The sequence below is a fragment of the Neopelma chrysocephalum genome, unplaced genomic scaffold (genome assembly GCF_003984885.1).
Source record: "Neopelma chrysocephalum unplaced genomic scaffold, ASM398488v2 Primary Assembly neopelma1_103b, whole genome shotgun sequence".
NCBI classification, from domain to species: Eukaryota; Metazoa; Chordata; class Aves; order Passeriformes; family Pipridae; genus Neopelma; species Neopelma chrysocephalum.
Window position 1 is genome coordinate 1,437,862 of NW_020897767.1, and position 17,102 is coordinate 1,454,963.

Here is a 17,102-nt window from a genome sequence, read left to right on the forward strand (position 1 = left end):
ATTTGTAATCATAATTAAAGATACGGGGTCTTCTACACTCTAATTTTCAAATATACGTTATATGCCTTAGTCACTTCATTGGATTTGTTGGTGGAGGTGAAATGTTCATTACATCATCAAATTTATGTTTAATTGTATTTTCTTTGTCCTTAACCTGAGGTGTGGTTTTATTTCATCAAATTTATGTTTAATCCCATTTTGCTCAGTCCTTAACCTGAGGTGTAATTTGTGTGTAACTCTGGTATTTTTGGTGTGCTCCGATAACTCTGCTCCTTTTGTTATTTAATCATCATTTTGCTTCATCTTCAAGAACAACAAGTGTTTTCAAAACCATATCCTGCTACTATGGGGAAACGTGCAATTGCTCACATAGTCTGGGATGTGCTTATTTATAATTCTTTTAATATTTGATCACACTTGCACCTATAATAACGGGCTTTCAAATCTTTTCAGGCTGTTTACAAATCAGACCTGGAATGGCTGCGGGGTGTTGGTTGGGTCCCCATTGGTTCCTTGGAGGTGGAGAAGGCCAAGAGGGCAGGGGAGATCCTGAGTGACAAAATCTACCGTCAGCACCCGGACACCATCAAGTTCACCAGCGTCCCAGACTCCCTGCCCATGGTGTTGGCCAAGCAGAACGCAGACACCATGAACAAGGTGAGTCCTGATTCCAGTTTCCCAAGTGTTGAATTCCCTCAGATAAATTCTCCTTTAGTCAATGTTATCTCTACCTGACTAAACACAGAACTGCATATCCCTGTTGTATTTCAGAGTATCACAGAATGGTTTGGTCAGAATAGACCTTAAAGATCATTTTGTTCCAACCCCCCGCCATGGGCAGGGACACCTTACACTAGAGAAGTTCCTATATTTTTAAATAATATGCTCTGTGTTTTGCCTTGATTTCTGAGATATTACCCAGTTTAGAATGCAATATTAATCTCTTCCTGTTTTCTCCCTCAGCGTTTATACACTGAAGCCTGGGATAAAGACAAGACCTCGATTCATGTCATGCCTGACACCCCAGAAATCCTGCTGGCCAAACAAAACCGAGTGAACTACAGTGAGGTGAGTGAAACTGGAGAGGGGAGGCAATTAAAGGGTTTCTGGCAAGTACAATCTTGTCATCTCTGACTTTCAATCAATAGTAGAATAATATTGTCAAGTTGTTCAGTGTCAGAAATTGCCAGTTCCAGTGCTGGAATCAGATCTCTCCTTTCACTGGAATTTATCTCCTGGGTATCTAATTGGGCTTTAAAAGATATTTTCTAACATAAATGAGAAATCATTTATATAGCAAGTTGTGAAATAAATAATTTAACTTTTTAAATGTTCCTTTCTTTGCCTTCCCTACATGCTTTCCATTTTCCAGGGGTCTCCAATATAATTACAAGGTCTTTGAAATCTGCATTTTTTTTATTTTCTAGAGAACAATATCCAAGTTGCCTGAAGATTAACAGTACTGTTTAGGGACTTCATTTGTTTTACTACAGAGTTGTGCTTAACTGAAGCATAATTTTGCTTTAGGAACTAAAATGTGGGGGTTTTTCTCACAGAAAATGTACAAACTGGCCTTGGAGGAATCGAAGAAGAAGGGTTATGATCTGCGTTTTGATGCCATTCCCATTCAATCTGCCAAAGCCTCCAGGGAGATTGCCAGTGATGTAAGCAGGTTTTGTTATTTCCATATGGATTTGGGAATAGAAAAGAATCAGAATGTTTGTTCCATTGTCTGTTAATGTCATACTTCATAGAATAACTAATATTGAAGTCTATTTTCATAGCGATTCTACCACATGCCTTCAGTGCACGAAAAGCAGGGGTAGCCAGTATTTTATGCATGAGGTTTATATCACTGTAATAAATAAATAGGATAATATGAGGATTATCTATATGTCCCCTGTAATAGTTCCATTGATGTCCATGGGTGTTTAAGTAGGATGATCAAAAAGATGTCTACACTGGAGTTAGTCAAGGTAATTTCTGATTCAGAATAGGAAATACTTTAAAATCTCTCCCCAAAAGAGACATATTAGTAAATCAATTCTAAAAGTTCAAATGCTTGCTTTTTTCCAGTGGAAAAATATATTCTCTAAATATGTCATACTGACATTCACAATGTCTCAGTACTGAACCAGGAAAAAATATATGCAATGACTAGGACAGGTTTTGCGTTGAGAATGAGGCAACATTACTAACAGACAGAGGATAACAGATTCTTATGCTCCTTGTTTTTCTATCAAGATTGGTATTTAAATGGCTTGTGTTAAAATGTTATATATATACATTTTTTGTTCTCTATTTCAGTACAAGTACAAGGAAGGGTATCGGAAGCAGCTGGGCCACCACATCGGGGCCCGCAACATTGAGGACGACCCCAAGATGGTGTGGTCGATGCACGTGGCCAAGATCCAGAGTGACAGGGAGTACAAGAAGGACTTTGAGAAGACCAAGACACACTTCAGCAGCCCCGTGGACATGCTGGGAGTGGTGTTGGCCAAGAAGTGCCAAGTGTTGGTGAGCGACATCGACTACAGGCACTACCTGCACCAGTGGATCTGCCTGCCCGACCAGAACGACGTGATCCACGCTCGGCAAGCCTATGACCTGCAGAGTGATGTGAGCAAATCCTTACATTTGTAATCATAATTAAAGATACAGAGCCTTCTAAACTCTTAATTTTTGAAATATACGTTATATGCCTTAGTCGCTTCATCGGATTTGTTGGTGGAGGTGAAATGTTCATTACATCATCAAATATATGTTTAATTGTATTTCCTTTGTTCTTAACCTGAGGCGTAATTTTATTTCATCAAATTTATGATTAATTGTATTCCTCAGTCCTTAACCTGAGGTGTAATTTGTGTGTAACTCTGGTATTTTTGGTGTGCTCCAATAACTCCATTCTTTTTGTTATTTTGCTTGATCTTCAAAAATAAGAACTGTTTTCAAAACCATATCCTGCTACCAGAAACACACACAGTTGTTCCTATTGACTAAGATGTGCTTTTTTATAGTTATTTTAATTCTGAATCACATTTGCACCTATATAACGTACTTTCAAATCTTTTCAGGCTGTTTACAAATCAGACCTGGAATGGCTACGAGGTATTGGATGGGTTCCTATTGGTTCCTTGGAAGTGGAGAAAGCCAAGAGAGCTGGAGAAATCCTGAGTGACAGGAAGTACCGTCAACCTGCAGACCAAATCAAATTTACCAGTGTGACAGACTCCTTGCCCATGGTCTTAGCCAAGCAAAATGCTGAGATAATGAACAAGGTGAGGTGTTTTGTTTTTTTCTTGTCAAAATCACCAGTATTACCAGCTGATAGAACTTGTTCATGAGGTGAAAAATAAAACATATAAAGTAAGACTGAAGACTTCTGTTGTGGACTTAAAATGAATGTCCAAATTCAGCCATTGTACAGGAAAGCTCTTGTTTTAGGGCTCTCTGTCTGAACTGAGCACTTGGTAAAAATGTACAGAAAGAAGTCACCTAAATCACATATTTTTTGACAGTACTGTTGGATGATGACCAAGTTATGAGGAAACAGCTGAAGTTCTCTGGAAGTGAAGTTTCTGCAATGTATCTCAGAGCTCGAGGATCAAATCACCAAGTACCTCCTCCTGCTCCTTTTTAAGGAACAGAATCAAACAACTTATACAGATACAGCAGAATAATGAATATAGTTTTCCTCCTACAGCAGTTTCAGCAATTCAAAATCAACCAATTGCTGCACCAACTTAGCTTGAGAAATAAGGACAAAGTTTCCTTCTTGAGCTGTTCAGTCAGAACCTTTGCTGAATCAGGGTATTTTATTGCTTGATCTACCCACAGCAGTCTGTAAAATAATTTATTTGGACAAATGTATTAGTTTGGCTATATATCTATATATAGTTCTCCTTCAAGGTTACTTTTCTATCGTGGATATATTTTTTATCACAGCTGCTTTCAAATCTGCAGTGTTTCCATCATGACACACATAAAGGAACGTTTCTAAAGGACTATTTTCCTCTCTCATAGCGTTTGTACACAGAAGCCTGGGATGCAGACAAAAAAACCATCCATGTCATGCCTGACACACCAGATATTCTGTTAGCCAGGGCCAACGCAGCCAACGTCAGCAAGGTAAGAACATTTTCACATTTACTAAGCTAAGGGAAATTCAGAATTAAGGAAGCATTTCTTTAAGTATAAAGAATTACACATAGATGAAAATTTCGAGAAAAAATTATGAAGTGTAGAAACCCCTTGTTAAATATTGATAAGCCATTTTCTGTCTTCTCTTGTATAGAAACTTTATGTACAAGCCTGGGAAGAGGCCAAGAAGAAGGGTTATGACATGAGAGCGGATGCAATTCCAATCCAAAGTGCCAAGGCATCGAGAGATATCGCGAGTGACGTACGTTCTCCCTCATGCATTTGCAGTTACCTGGGAAACAGGAATATGTATATTTGTGATCAGCAGCAATATGAAATTATGGGACATTTGCCCCAGCTTCTGCTAATACTTCTTTTTGTGTGTCTTAGTACAAATACAAACAAACCCACGAGAAGGAGAAGGGGCACTACATCGGGCTCCCCAGTGCCAAGGATGACCCCAAGCTGGCGTTGGCCGCGCGGGCCATGGCGCTGCAGAACGACCGCCTCTACAAGAAGGGCTACAACGATTCCAAGACCCAGATCCACATTCCCGTGGATGCCCTGTCAGTGCAGGCAGCCAAGGAGTGCCAGACACTGGTCAGTGACATTGACTACAAGCAGTACCTGCACCAGTGGACGTGTCTTCCTGACCAGAACGACGTGATCCACGCGCGGCAGGCCTACGACCTGCAGAGTGACGTGAGTAGGAATGACTTTGGGAAAGCTTTATGTTTCTGGCTCTGTTTGATATCCTCTCAAATGCACATTCATGAACCTACACTCTGTCCTGCTGTGTTTATTTTGTCCTTTCCAAATCAGCAGTGCTCTCAGCCTGGGGGCCAGAAATATTCTGGGTGGTTCATAAGGAGGCCGTGTTTCTTTGGGCTGCTACAGAATGTTTGCTCGCAGCCTGCTTGCAGATTATGCCCCTGGTTTGCACATAGCAAGTGTCTTAAAAGTATCTTTGTTGCTGTGAAAATCAGGGGTTCTGCTGTGTGTGGAAAGCACCTGATACATCACAGTGTCATTGGCTGTTTGTTGTGTAACTATGTGAGAAGGAATTTGGGGAAAGCTTTATGGGAAGTCTCTGCACAAAGAGTTAGAACCACAGAATTCCAGAATGGTTTGGGTTGGAAGGGACCTTAAAGATCATCTCATTCCAGCCCCCAAGGTCAGGGACACCTTCCAGTAGAACAGGTTACTCAGAGCCTCATCCACACTGGTTTTGAACATCTCCAGGGATGGAGAATCCAGAACCCTTCTGGGCATAAAGCGTTGTCTGTGCAACGCCAGTAACCCTTGGTTTGTTTGCAGAACGTGTACAAATCTGACCTGGAATGGTTGAGAGGCATTGGCTGGCTCACAGAAGGGTCTGTGGATGTGGTGAAAGCCAAGAAGGCCCAGGAGCTCCTCAATGACCGGTTGTACCGCACGCGGCCCGAGCAGCTCAAGTTCACCAGCATCACTGACTCCCCAGACATTGTCCTGGCCAAGACCAACGCCATGCAGCTCAGTGATGTAAGCTCACCTTGCACTTCCCTTTCACTTATGGGGTGGCATTTCTTCTTTTTGTGGTGGGCAGTAGAATTGCAAATTAGTCACTGGAATTATCCAAGAATTCCTGTTGGTGTTTTAACCCCCACAGTGAAATGTCACTTTTCTTCCTTTCTCCTCAGCGTCTGTATCGTGAGGCCTGGGATAAAGACAAGACCCAGATCTCTGTACCTTCTGACACTCCTGTAATGCTGCAGTCCAAAGTCAACGCTCTCAACATCAGCAATGTAAGAGAATTAAATGAAGTGCTTGTGAAGTGTTAGAAAGTTAACAATGACAATTGTTCTTCCAGTTTTTGGCCTGTGTCTTTTAGGTTTTGCTGTAAATGGTGATGCACAAAACCCATCTTCTAATGTGCTTGTAAACAAGAAATTACATCCAGGGGCTCTCTAGACTGAGAGGTTGTGAGTTTGTGAGCAAACTCCAAAGTTCAGTGTGCAATCCCTGCTCCCTTTGGCACAACCTCCCAAATACTCTCCATGGAAGAGTTTTTGGAGTTTGCAGACTCCTCAACCCTGACAGGTTTTGCAGACTTGTGTAGTTTCACCCACTAGTTTTATGGGACTTACACACTGGAGATTTTGTACAGCTGGAAACATTTCCCATTTTGCATCTCCAGCAGGTTTTGACAGGAGCTTTGCCTGGAACATGTGTTTCCTGCCAGCCTTTCTTGCTGTTGATAGTATTAAATGTTTTTCAAAAGCACCTGATGTGACTGGATTAGGCATGAAATATTTCAAGTGTTATTGCAAAAGACATTTCACTCCCTCTGTTTTTGTCTTGCTTGTGCTTTGATTACTATTTTTTTCTGAGTTCCTTATAGTCTGATTCGCAATAGCATTTGGTTTCTGAATTTTCACAGATATTAAAAATAAAAAGTCCTTCATTTACCCACCTGTGCTAATGACAGAGTTGCCAGAAGGGCTGACCAAGCTTCTGTGGGCTGAGATGCCACAAAGAAGGAGCCCTCATGTTCTTGGGCTTGGTGTCCTGGACAAGTTGGGCGTCTCTAGACACGTGAAGGCACTTTGGTTTCTGCTCAATCTCAAAAATGGACTGAGACTCTCTGCCTACACTCACTTTTTTGATAGGGCTAAAAAAGCTGGGAAAGAAAGAAGTCCCTGGCAGCTGCCAGGAGACTTGAGAACTTAAGGACAGTCTAGATCTGTTTTGTCAGTAGAACAGATGTTTCTGTGACCCTGCAATTGGGTGTGTGTGAGCAGAGCCTCTGGGTCATGCACAATTCAGGGCTTAGAGGGGGCACAGTGAGATGTTTTCAGGAATGTTCCTGTTGCCTCTTTGTGTTTTGGATCTTGCAGCTACTTTAAGTCTTGAGTTTTCTCTTAAGATACTTGCCAAGATCATTATTGTAACCCTGCCAGTTACAGGGGGCAAGCAGGGTAATTCCCAGGGAAGTAGGTTTTGAGGGAAGGAATTTGTACCAGAGAGACTTTGCTGTGTTTGACAGAGGTGATTCATTTCCCTTGCAGAAACATTATCAGAAGGCCTGGGATGAGGCCAAGGCAAAGAGCTATGACCTAAGAGCTGATGCCATTCCCATCAAACAAGCCAAGGCCTCCAGGGACGTTTGCAGTGAGGTACAGTCCTCTGTACCCCCCTAATGTGGGGGTGGTGTCTGTCTCTGTGTCCAGCTCAGCAGAACCGAGCGAGGTTCAGTTCGAGGGGCCCAGAGCTTGGGAAGCTGCAAACCCTTTTGTTTGGTGGTCTGTCCAGGTGAGCAATGAGTGACTGCTTGTGTTACCTCTGCACTTCTAGTACAAGTACAAAGAGGCCCACGAGAAGCAGAAGGGGCACTACATCGGGCTCCCCAGTGCCAAGGACGACCCCAAGCTGGCGTTGGCCGCGCGGGCCATGGCACTGCAGAACGACCGCCTCTACAAGAAGGGCTACAACGATTCCAAGACCCAGATCCACATTCCTGTGGATGCCCTGTCAGTGCAGGCAGCCAAGGAGTGCCAGACACTGGTCAGTGACATTGACTACAAGCAGTACCTGCACCAGTGGACGTGTCTTCCTGACCAGAACGACGTGATCCACGCACGGCAGGCCTACGACCTGCAGAGCGATGTGAGTATCTCTAGAGGGGTGGTGGTTGCTACTCTTGATATTTAATATATTGCAATCTTGATGGTTTGATATTATACAGTTACAACAGATTTATCTTTAAACTGCTTTCTCTAATTTTTGTAATCTGCTCTTTTTCACCTTTAAAAAGCCTTCATTTTTCCTCTAAATTCTATAAAACTTTACTTGCTATCTGCTGGGTTACATGTGCTTTTGGAGTGGTATGATCTGGAGAGGATGAAGGATTTGTCTCTCTTGCTTTGATGGGACTTAGGAGTAAAAGCTATTTGCTGCCTGAAATCAGGTGGCTTTTGTTACTCCTGTTTATTTGAGTCGGCTGAAAATATATTTAATTGGAAAAAAAACCAGTGTAAGGTACAGGTGTAATGTTTTAGTGGCTGATGGAGCAGGAGGAGTCAGTGCAGCTGATTTCCTGACTTGGCTTTGCTGCTTACCAGTCAACCTCAGTCACTGTTCCACTATTCCAGTTCTGAGCTTTGAGGTGAGATTCATGTTCTTTGCTTTTTTACTTGCCAAGTTTCCTGGTGGGCATCTTGGTTTTTTTTTGTTTGGACTTGTATATTGTTGAAATGAGGAGTCTTTTAAAATCTTAATATTCATCACCATTAGCAACAATTCATTTCAGTTGTTTCCCTTCTGTTTAAGTCCACAAGGTTTAGAAGGTGTTGTTTAAGAAAGGAACTACTTAAAACCTGGTTCCCAGATTTAATTTTACTTATTACAGTGGACATCTCTTGTATGTAAAAAGGATTGATCTATCTGTAGCTGGTTATGAAACATATACTGCTTTCTATAATTTAAAATAATGCAGACAGTAATTTTGAACACAAGGTTTTCCTTTTCCATGTCTCATCCAGGCTGTGTATAAGGCAGACCTGGAGTGGCTCCGTGGAATTGGCTGGTTGCCCAATGAGTCTCCAGAGATTAAGAGAGTGAAGAATGCCCAGGATCTCCTGAGTGACAACGTGTACAGGACACCCATCGACAGCGTGAAGTTCACCAGTGTGGTGGATTCCCCAGACGTTGTCCTTGCTAAAACAAACGCTGAACAGCTCAGCATTGTATGTAACAACCTCCTTAAGTTCTTAAAGGGAGAAATCTCGCTGCTAAAATATAGGATCAATCAGTGGCATTTTAAGTTCAACGCTTTTTTCCAAGCTTTTTATTCTTTAGAGATGATAATTCAGCAGAGATTTGTGGGATTTTATGCTGTTGACAAGTGAAATTCCATCATTGTAATATAAAATAAACTGTTTTAACAGCCAAAATACAAAGAAGCCTGGGAAAAGGACAAGACCATGATCCATATTATGCCAGACACACCTGAAATCAACCTAGCCAAGGCTAATGCTGTTAATTATAGCCAGGTATGCTTATAATTGTTTTCTGCATTTTCTACTTTTGATATTATTTCTAATACATTCTACTATTCTCTACATTTCTCTAAAATAGTGTGTGTGTCCTGTAAATTATATCATTCTAAGATGTTGCTTCCAAAGCTGAAGATTAAGTCACACAAGTCTCATTGAAGTCTGTCCTCATACAGGGCTTGCAACATTGCCTTCCCTCTGCTGAGTGTCCTTAAAGTATTTAGATATTTTAAAATAAATCCTTGCATAAAGCTGTTTAAAAATTATTATTATCACGCACCATTCAGGTAATGTTTTATTGAAATAGATGGGAGCCCAAGGCATATAAATATTTTCTAAACTTTTACAAGCACCCTTCTGTGCTTTATAGGTTTCAAAACTGGTGTTGCAGGCCCTGTGCATGTTTTAAAGGCAGCGAGACTTGCAGCACAATTTATGGGTGGGAGCAGGAGTCGTGCACAAAAAAATTCATGGTATTGCAGCACAGAGATGGCAGGAACTCTGTGTTTCTTTACTGGTGAGTGGCAGAGCATTCAGCATATGTGGGGCATTTTTCTATCTTTTCAGAAAATGTATAAAGGAGCTTGGGATGAGTTGAAGTCGAGCTACGATTTGAGAGCAGACGCAATCCCCATCAAGACAGCCAAGGCTTCCAGGGAGATTGCCAGTGATGTAAGTGCCAAGAGACATCTGGATCTTCACATGCTCTAAGAACTATTCGTGATAACTGTTATAATGGTGACCTGTGCTCTGTCCCCAGTACAAATACAAACTGGAGCACGAGAAGCAGAAGGGACATTACGTTGGAGTTCCGAACGCCAAAGGAGACTCGAAAATCCAGTTTGCCCTTGATGTAGCCAAAGTTCAGAGCGAACGAGAGTACAAGAAGTACTTTGCCAAGCTGAGGACCCAGTGCCACCTCCCAGTGGACATGATGTCCATCGTGGCAGCCAAGCACGGGCAGACTCTGGTCAGCGACGCCGATTACCGGACGTACCTGCACCAGTGGATCTGCCTCCCAGACCAGAACGATGTCATCCACGCCAGGCAGGCCTACGACCTCCAGAGTGATGTAAGATACCATGAAAACATCCCTTAATGCAGTAATAAGCTGTCTCTTCTTTTTTTGCTCCAGCAATAAATAGTGGGAATCTGCTGAACTCAGAGAATTGGCTTTGCTCTCTGTTAGGAGTACAAAATATATACCACTTATGTTTTGCCAAGTTTAAAGGGTGATAAATTCAGATATAGTGCTCATGTTGGAATTATTGCTCTCCTTTTAGCCACTGGAAGTAAGAGCCATTATTTATGGATCTTGCTGGAGCTGTAGCTAACAGCAGGGACCCTATTTTGTTTTCCCAGGCTGTTTATAAAGCTGATTTGGAATGGCTGCGGGGCATTGGATGGCTGCCAAATGATTCCCTTGGAGTCAAGCACGTCAAATATGCTGGAGATCTCTTGAGTGAGGTAACAAAATGGCTTTCAATACTACAATTTTCTTCAGGGTATTAGTCATCCAAAGCATTTTAAATGGTTAAATACATCGGTTTGTTTCTAATGAAAAAGGCAACTGCAGTATTGGCACAACATTCATTGTGCCTGGAGAGTTTTTCTTCCATGTAAACCTCCTTGTCTTGAGTCTGTATTCAGAATTGCTGTGTTAGCCAGGGAATATTCCAGGGGGATCTGACTGTTCTTTCCTTTCTTTCCTCTTGCACAGAGAAAGTACCGCACAAAGGCTGAAACTCTTCCCTTCACCGCGGTGGCCGACAGGGTTGATTATGTCACAGCGAAGAACAGTGGGGAGATTCTCAGTGATGTGAGTTTGCTCCCAGGGGTCTGGGCTACATTTGACTTCTAGGACTCCGTACTTAATGTGTTTTGTCTAATAATCCTGCAAATTCAGGGCTTTGTGCAGTATTTCATGCATAAATTATGTGTTTTCCCAAGTCTGTGGTGGTGCTACAAGGCAGTTGTTTCTTTCTCTGTTCTAGATTAAATACCACAAAGACTGGAATGAGGCCAAGTCCAATTATACCCTGACAGATACACCACAGCTGGATATGGCTCGGGAGGCAGCCAGGATTCTAAATCAGGTACATGATCCCTCCTTGACAGTTTCCACTCACATTAATAACTCTTTTAAGGTATTTAGAAAATCTGCTTTATTAAGAACAACCCAAAGGAAGGATTTGTTATTGTTATACTTTAATACAGGTCACATATATAGAATGGTTTGGGTTGGAAAGGACCTTAAAGCTCATCTTGTTCCACCCCCTGCCATGGGCAAGGACACATTCCAATAGACCAGGTTGCTCCAAGCTCCGTCCCACCTGGCCTAGAAATACATATATATCTATATATCTATATCTATCTATATATATATATATATATACACACACAGTGATAGTTATCAATATAGTGGTGTTGAATTCCTCTTCACTTTTATTTTCCACAGAATTTATATAAGGAAAGCTGGGAGAAAGAAAAAGCCACTGGGTACCTGTTACCTCCTGACACGGTGCAGATCTCTCATGCCAAGCACTCGAGCGATGTCCAGAGTGAGGTAATGATTTTTCTCCTTAGGAAAACAAGTGCTTGGAAGCCTGAAATGTTAAAGGCCTTGGGAATACAACAACAGACTTGGAAAGCTTTCAATTTGGGGTAACATCCAGACTTTTCATGAGCCACTGTCCTCCAAGGAATTCAGCCATCTTGGTCATAATGGGTTTTGGTGCTGTCAATGTGGAAGGTCAGACTGACCCTTCCACATTCACTCTCTCCAGAAACAGTCCTTTCAAAATCAACTGAGGTGGACTTTCATATTTTATAAATGTTAAATAATTGAAGTGATATTAGGATTCTAATATATGGCTCTGATTTCACTTTTTTGGCATATTGTGGAGGCTTCCTCCTTGAAAACCTGTAAGCAGGTACACACTTTACATTTTCAACTTGTGCATAATGGATATTAAAATTATTACATATTCTTTTTTGGAATATACATTTTATCAAAACAGTGTGATGTAAATACCTTAAATAAACATCCACTCTTTAGAGAGTCTCAAATAATTCGTTACAGAGAGACTAAATGCACTTATTAGCAAACATTTCCTCTTGTGTTGACAATACTGATTACTGAAAATTGGTAGGATTTCAGTCTAGAAAATGCTATATTTTGAAGTGGGAGGCCTATAAATAGTAATATTACTGTATGCCTCATATTTTTATCTGGTCATGTACTGAAAACCTAAGGTTGCACTGGACAACTCTCTGTCTCATCTACTCTTTGTGTAGCTGTTCAGCTGTAGACTGGGCATGATCAGCCATGATTTATCCCTTTTTCTCCCCTCTTCCATCAGCTGAAATACAAAGCTGAGTATGTGAAGCAGAGAGGTCACTACGTTGGCGTTGCCAAGATGAGGGATGACCCCAAGCTGGTGTGGTACGAGCACGCGGGCGAGATCCAGAACGACCGCCTGTACAAATCTGACTACAACAAAACCAAGTCCAAAATCCACATCCCTGCGGATGCCATGGCAGTTGTGGCAGCAAAGGAAGGCCAGAACTTGGTCAGTGATGTTGACTATCGCCAGCACCTGCACCAGTGGACGTGTCTTCCTGACCAGAATGATGTCATCCACGCACGGCAGGCCTACGACCTGCAGAGTGATGTGAGTGATGCTACAGACACACTGGGCCATTCCCACTTAGCACAGTGCATAATTCATCCTGAATTAAATAATTTCCTTCCTTTTCCGTTGTCTTTATGACTCAGAACGTTTACAAATCCGACTTGGAATGGCTCCGTGGCATTGGTTGGATCCCTCTGGATTCGGTGGAGCACAAGAAAGTTAAGAATGCCCAAGAACTGATAAATAAGGTAAGAGAGAATATTTCAGCAGTGGCACGGTGAGTGCTGCTTTCTCATGCCCAGTGTTTAAGGTATTATTTAATCTCTTTGCAGAAATCATACACCAAAGAAGCCCTGGATAACTTTTCCAAATACACCAGTGTGGTTGACACTCCCGACATCGTGTTGGCAAAGATGAACTCTGTCAACCAGAGTGATGTATGGACTGTTTCTTATACTAGAAACTTATATACAAGAATTAGTAGATGATTTAATTGCTTTTGCTAAATTATCCTGTGTCTAGCCCTATGTGTGTGTGTGAAAATGCTGCTTCATTAATAACGGGCTTTACTGGGATAAATAAATTTAGTAAGAAGTGATATAAATTAACAACAAAATATTCTAGCCAAAATAATTTAGCATTTTTCTGTAGAAGAATATGGCATGTGACTGATTTAGACTTTACATAGGTTTTGCTTACGGTAGTTAAAAAATTGAGTCTTGTTCTCAGGATATACATAAGAGAAAATTAATGTCTATTTCCAGTAGTTGGACTAGTTGGAATGATGTATTTCTCCCGTGGATTTGCCACTGTGTTTGTTTTCTTTTTGTAGCTAAAATACAAAGAAACCTTTAACCTTGAGAAAGGCCAATACATCGGGTCTGACGATACTCCTGCGCTGCACCACGCCAAGGACATGTCCTTACTCCACAGTGAGGTAGGATCCCAAAAATATCCACCTCATCCCTGATTTCTTTGTTTGGAAAGCGGCAGAATGTGGAGTGGACTTCAGGAAACTGTTCTACTCCTGTTTCTGTCAGAGATCCACTGGGTGGCACTGGGAAAGTTATTTAATTTCCAGGTTTGGATCACTGGAATCAGGATAATTTCTTTCCTTTTTGAACTGATCTTAAAGCACAGCTGGGTGGTGTTTGGAAGTAGAAGTAGTAGTAGAGTAGTAGAGTTTGTGTGACAAAACCAATTTATAATTCCATCCAATGATGTCTTCCTTGGCTACTGATGAAATTCACAGTTATTTTTTTATAAGAAAGGAAAATTGTAGATTACTTACATTATTAAACAGTTACTTCTGAGTAGTTTCACTGATTTTAATGGGAAACCTCTGGTTTTTGAAAATATAAATGACCACTCATTCATACAAGTAGACACTTCATAATTCAGTCTGAAGGTAAATATATTTAATATTTAACATAATAAGATACATTAGAAAAGTGTCACTGACACAGTTAATGTTTCTATAATAAACACCAATATTACTTACAGATTTTTCACAATTTTGATCACGTATCTATAAAATTATCAATCTGAATTCTATACTGCATTTTAAACAAGAGTTCATATCTACATTTTGGATATTTTTGTTACTCTTCTGGATAGAAATATAATAAAGAAAGCAGAAATCAGCTCACATTTGTGCTCAGGTACCTTCCTGGCGTGGAACACTTACTGTGCTTGCCTTACACTGAATAAATGTTCAAAATAAACGTTAATTTACTTTCTTGGGAACCACTTGGTAAAAATAATCACATTCCATGTATGTTTCTTGGAAGGTATAATTGATTTTTTTTAACAAAACCTGTATGTGCTTTGTCTAGAAACTTTATAAAAAGGCTTGGGAGCTCAGCAAGCCCATTGGATACACTCTGGATGAGAAGTACGTGCCTCTCGTTGGAGCCAAACACGCAAACGATATCAACAGTGAGGTCAGGAATTCTCCATCCTTTCCCTTTTTTTCCCCATCTTTCTGTTAGAATGAACATTAAAACTCCCTTGTGAATATTTTGCAGCGTAAATATAAGGAAATATATGAGAAGCTGAAAGGCCATTACCTGGCTGGGAAGGAAATTGGGGATTTCCCTGCTGTCGTTCACTCGCTGGAATTCCAGAAAATGAGGAGCGCGGTAAGGAGAGAATTATCTCAGCAGATCATCTTCCACTGTCTTTATTTCCCTATTTATTTCACTAATGAAATTCACTGTTTCATTATTCAAACATAAATCCTGCAATGCTTCATAGAATTATAAAATCACAGGGTCATTAAGGTTGGAAAAGACCTCCGAGGTCAAGTTGGACTCATCGAGTCCAACCTCAACATCAATCCACAATAACATCAGTCAAAGTGATTCCAACAAGTTTGTGTTTCCTGGCTGGTTATTTTATATGTGGGTTAAATAATTGAAGTTGAAATGATTTAGGAGATTAAGGAGGGATTTGTTTAGTTATTAGACAATAATAATAACTAAATATAATTAGACAAGAATAGGAAAGGCAGAATAGAATAGGAAATGAAAGACATAGAAAGACATGGAATGGGAAAAAAATAAAGACATAGAATAGGAAGAAAAGAAAGACACAGAATAAGAAGAAAGACATAGAATAGGAAAAAAAAGATTTCTGTTTCAGTTTAAGAGTATGAGGAGTGAGAAATTGGGATTCTTTTGCTTTACAAATAAAAGTGCAGATTTTGAGTTGAAATAGGAATTTAAGAACTGGAAAAGTAAGTGCACACGTGGTGTTTTGCTGTTATCACCACTGCACATACAGCAAGTTGTGCAGAGCATAAAATCACTGTAATCCCAAATATTCTGTCTTTAATTAGATGAAAACCATGTTTGTAGCATAGGACTTCTTAAATCTTGAAGTCTTATTAATTTTCTCACCAGCTGTTAAAACTGCAAGTGAAGAAGGTCATTCTTGTCCTTCCAGAACCTCATCAGAATAAATGGTGATTACATCAAAGTTAAGATTTCTTGCTGCTGAATCCCACGGGAGTTTAGCTGCTGTATCCAGAAATCATGTCTTGGATTATGCTGTGGCCTATTAGTCAAAGTTATGCAGAAAATCATTCTTATTTCCTCTCCCCCTTTCCCCAATCTTTCCTTTTTAGTTGGCCTACAGAAAGAATTATGAACACACCAAGAAAAATGTCCATATTCCAAGTGACATGATGAACCACGTGCTGGCCAAGAAGTGCCAGCAAATCCTCAGTGACCTGGAATACCGAAGTTACTTCCATCAGTGGAATTGTTCCCCTGAAGAAAATGATGTTATTCACGCCAGAAAAGCCCAGGAAATCCTGAGTGATGTATGTTTATCATTTCTGTAAAAATCATAGAATATCCTGAGCTGGAAGGGACCCACAAGGATCATCCAGTCCAACTCCTGGCCTTGCACAGGACACCCCAAAAATCCCACCCTGTCCCTGAGAGTGTTGTCCAAACACTTCTTGAACTTATTTGACATTATAGTGGTACTTTAAATGTAATTTTTTCCAAGGTGTTTAAATATAAAATACTTTCAAATATCTTCCGTAGTATTTAAATATTAAATTAATAACTGTGGCTTTAGATTCTTAGAAGCACAGTAGCAATCACTGCAGTGATCCTTGTGTATTATAATTGGGAATGCTGTAATTAGCACAGGGGCCAGGACAGAATCCACAATCCTGGATCCAGTGGGTCTGGAAAAGACTTCTCCTTGTTCATTTGGTGTTGTGTGAGCTGAGGGAATGGTCTCTGAGCCCATAACATGTTCTCATATTCCATGGTCAGCAGTGTCCCAGCTTGGGCTAATCCACTTCCCTAAGGAAATCTGATGGTGTGTTTATTGCCTGGCCTATTACTATGCAGAATTCTTTGGTTTAATTCCCCTTGCAAATCCTGTGGGTAAAAATCCTTCAGCAGACCATGAGATGGTCTCTGTGCTCACATTTAAACTTCCAGATGGATTGGAATTCCTGAGGGATCCTGCTTCAGTGTCATTGGTGGCCTTCTGCTTTGGATTTGCACGAGTCAAAGGCACTGAATAGAGAAGAAACAAATGCTGTCTTTTTATCAGAGAATCCCAGACTGGTTGGGGTTGGAAGGGACCTCTGGAGATCATCCAATCCAACCCAGGTTCACCCAGGATCATGACCAGTTGGGATTCAAATGTCTCCAGAGAAGGAGTCTCCACATCCTCTCTGGGCAGCCTGTCCCAGTGCTCCCTCACCCTGAACAATATTCTCAGGAATAATATTAGTTTTCTCCTTTGTTTTCTCCAAGCAGAAGGCAGA

The 17,102-nt window shown here is 40.9% G+C and overlaps 1 protein-coding gene across 11 annotated transcripts in view; it reads left to right on the forward strand.

Annotated features, from left to right (window-relative positions):
* The window catches only part of NEB (nebulin), a 100,453-nt gene that overhangs the window by 40,359 nt on the left and 42,992 nt on the right, over window positions 1–17,102 (forward strand). For all 11 annotated transcript variants that reach the window (XM_027695934.1, XM_027695939.1, XM_027695942.1 and 8 more), the window contains exons 32-58: window positions 454–657; window positions 964–1,068; window positions 1,557–1,664; window positions 2,308–2,619; window positions 3,075–3,278; window positions 4,024–4,128; window positions 4,295–4,402; window positions 4,531–4,842; window positions 5,458–5,661; window positions 5,820–5,924; window positions 7,188–7,295; window positions 7,474–7,785; window positions 8,661–8,864; window positions 9,066–9,170; window positions 9,741–9,845; window positions 9,934–10,245; window positions 10,536–10,640; window positions 10,894–10,992; window positions 11,168–11,269; window positions 11,632–11,739; window positions 12,536–12,847; window positions 12,952–13,056; window positions 13,141–13,245; window positions 13,641–13,745; window positions 14,644–14,751; window positions 14,836–14,949; window positions 15,936–16,133. In XM_027695934.1, the coding sequence (XP_027551735.1) occupies window positions 454–657; window positions 964–1,068; window positions 1,557–1,664; window positions 2,308–2,619; window positions 3,075–3,278; window positions 4,024–4,128; window positions 4,295–4,402; window positions 4,531–4,842; window positions 5,458–5,661; window positions 5,820–5,924; window positions 7,188–7,295; window positions 7,474–7,785; window positions 8,661–8,864; window positions 9,066–9,170; window positions 9,741–9,845; window positions 9,934–10,245; window positions 10,536–10,640; window positions 10,894–10,992; window positions 11,168–11,269; window positions 11,632–11,739; window positions 12,536–12,847; window positions 12,952–13,056; window positions 13,141–13,245; window positions 13,641–13,745; window positions 14,644–14,751; window positions 14,836–14,949; window positions 15,936–16,133 (4,374 nt within the window). The remainder of the gene's footprint in view (window positions 1–453; window positions 658–963; window positions 1,069–1,556; window positions 1,665–2,307; window positions 2,620–3,074; window positions 3,279–4,023; window positions 4,129–4,294; window positions 4,403–4,530; window positions 4,843–5,457; window positions 5,662–5,819; window positions 5,925–7,187; window positions 7,296–7,473; window positions 7,786–8,660; window positions 8,865–9,065; window positions 9,171–9,740; window positions 9,846–9,933; window positions 10,246–10,535; window positions 10,641–10,893; window positions 10,993–11,167; window positions 11,270–11,631; window positions 11,740–12,535; window positions 12,848–12,951; window positions 13,057–13,140; window positions 13,246–13,640; window positions 13,746–14,643; window positions 14,752–14,835; window positions 14,950–15,935; window positions 16,134–17,102) is intronic.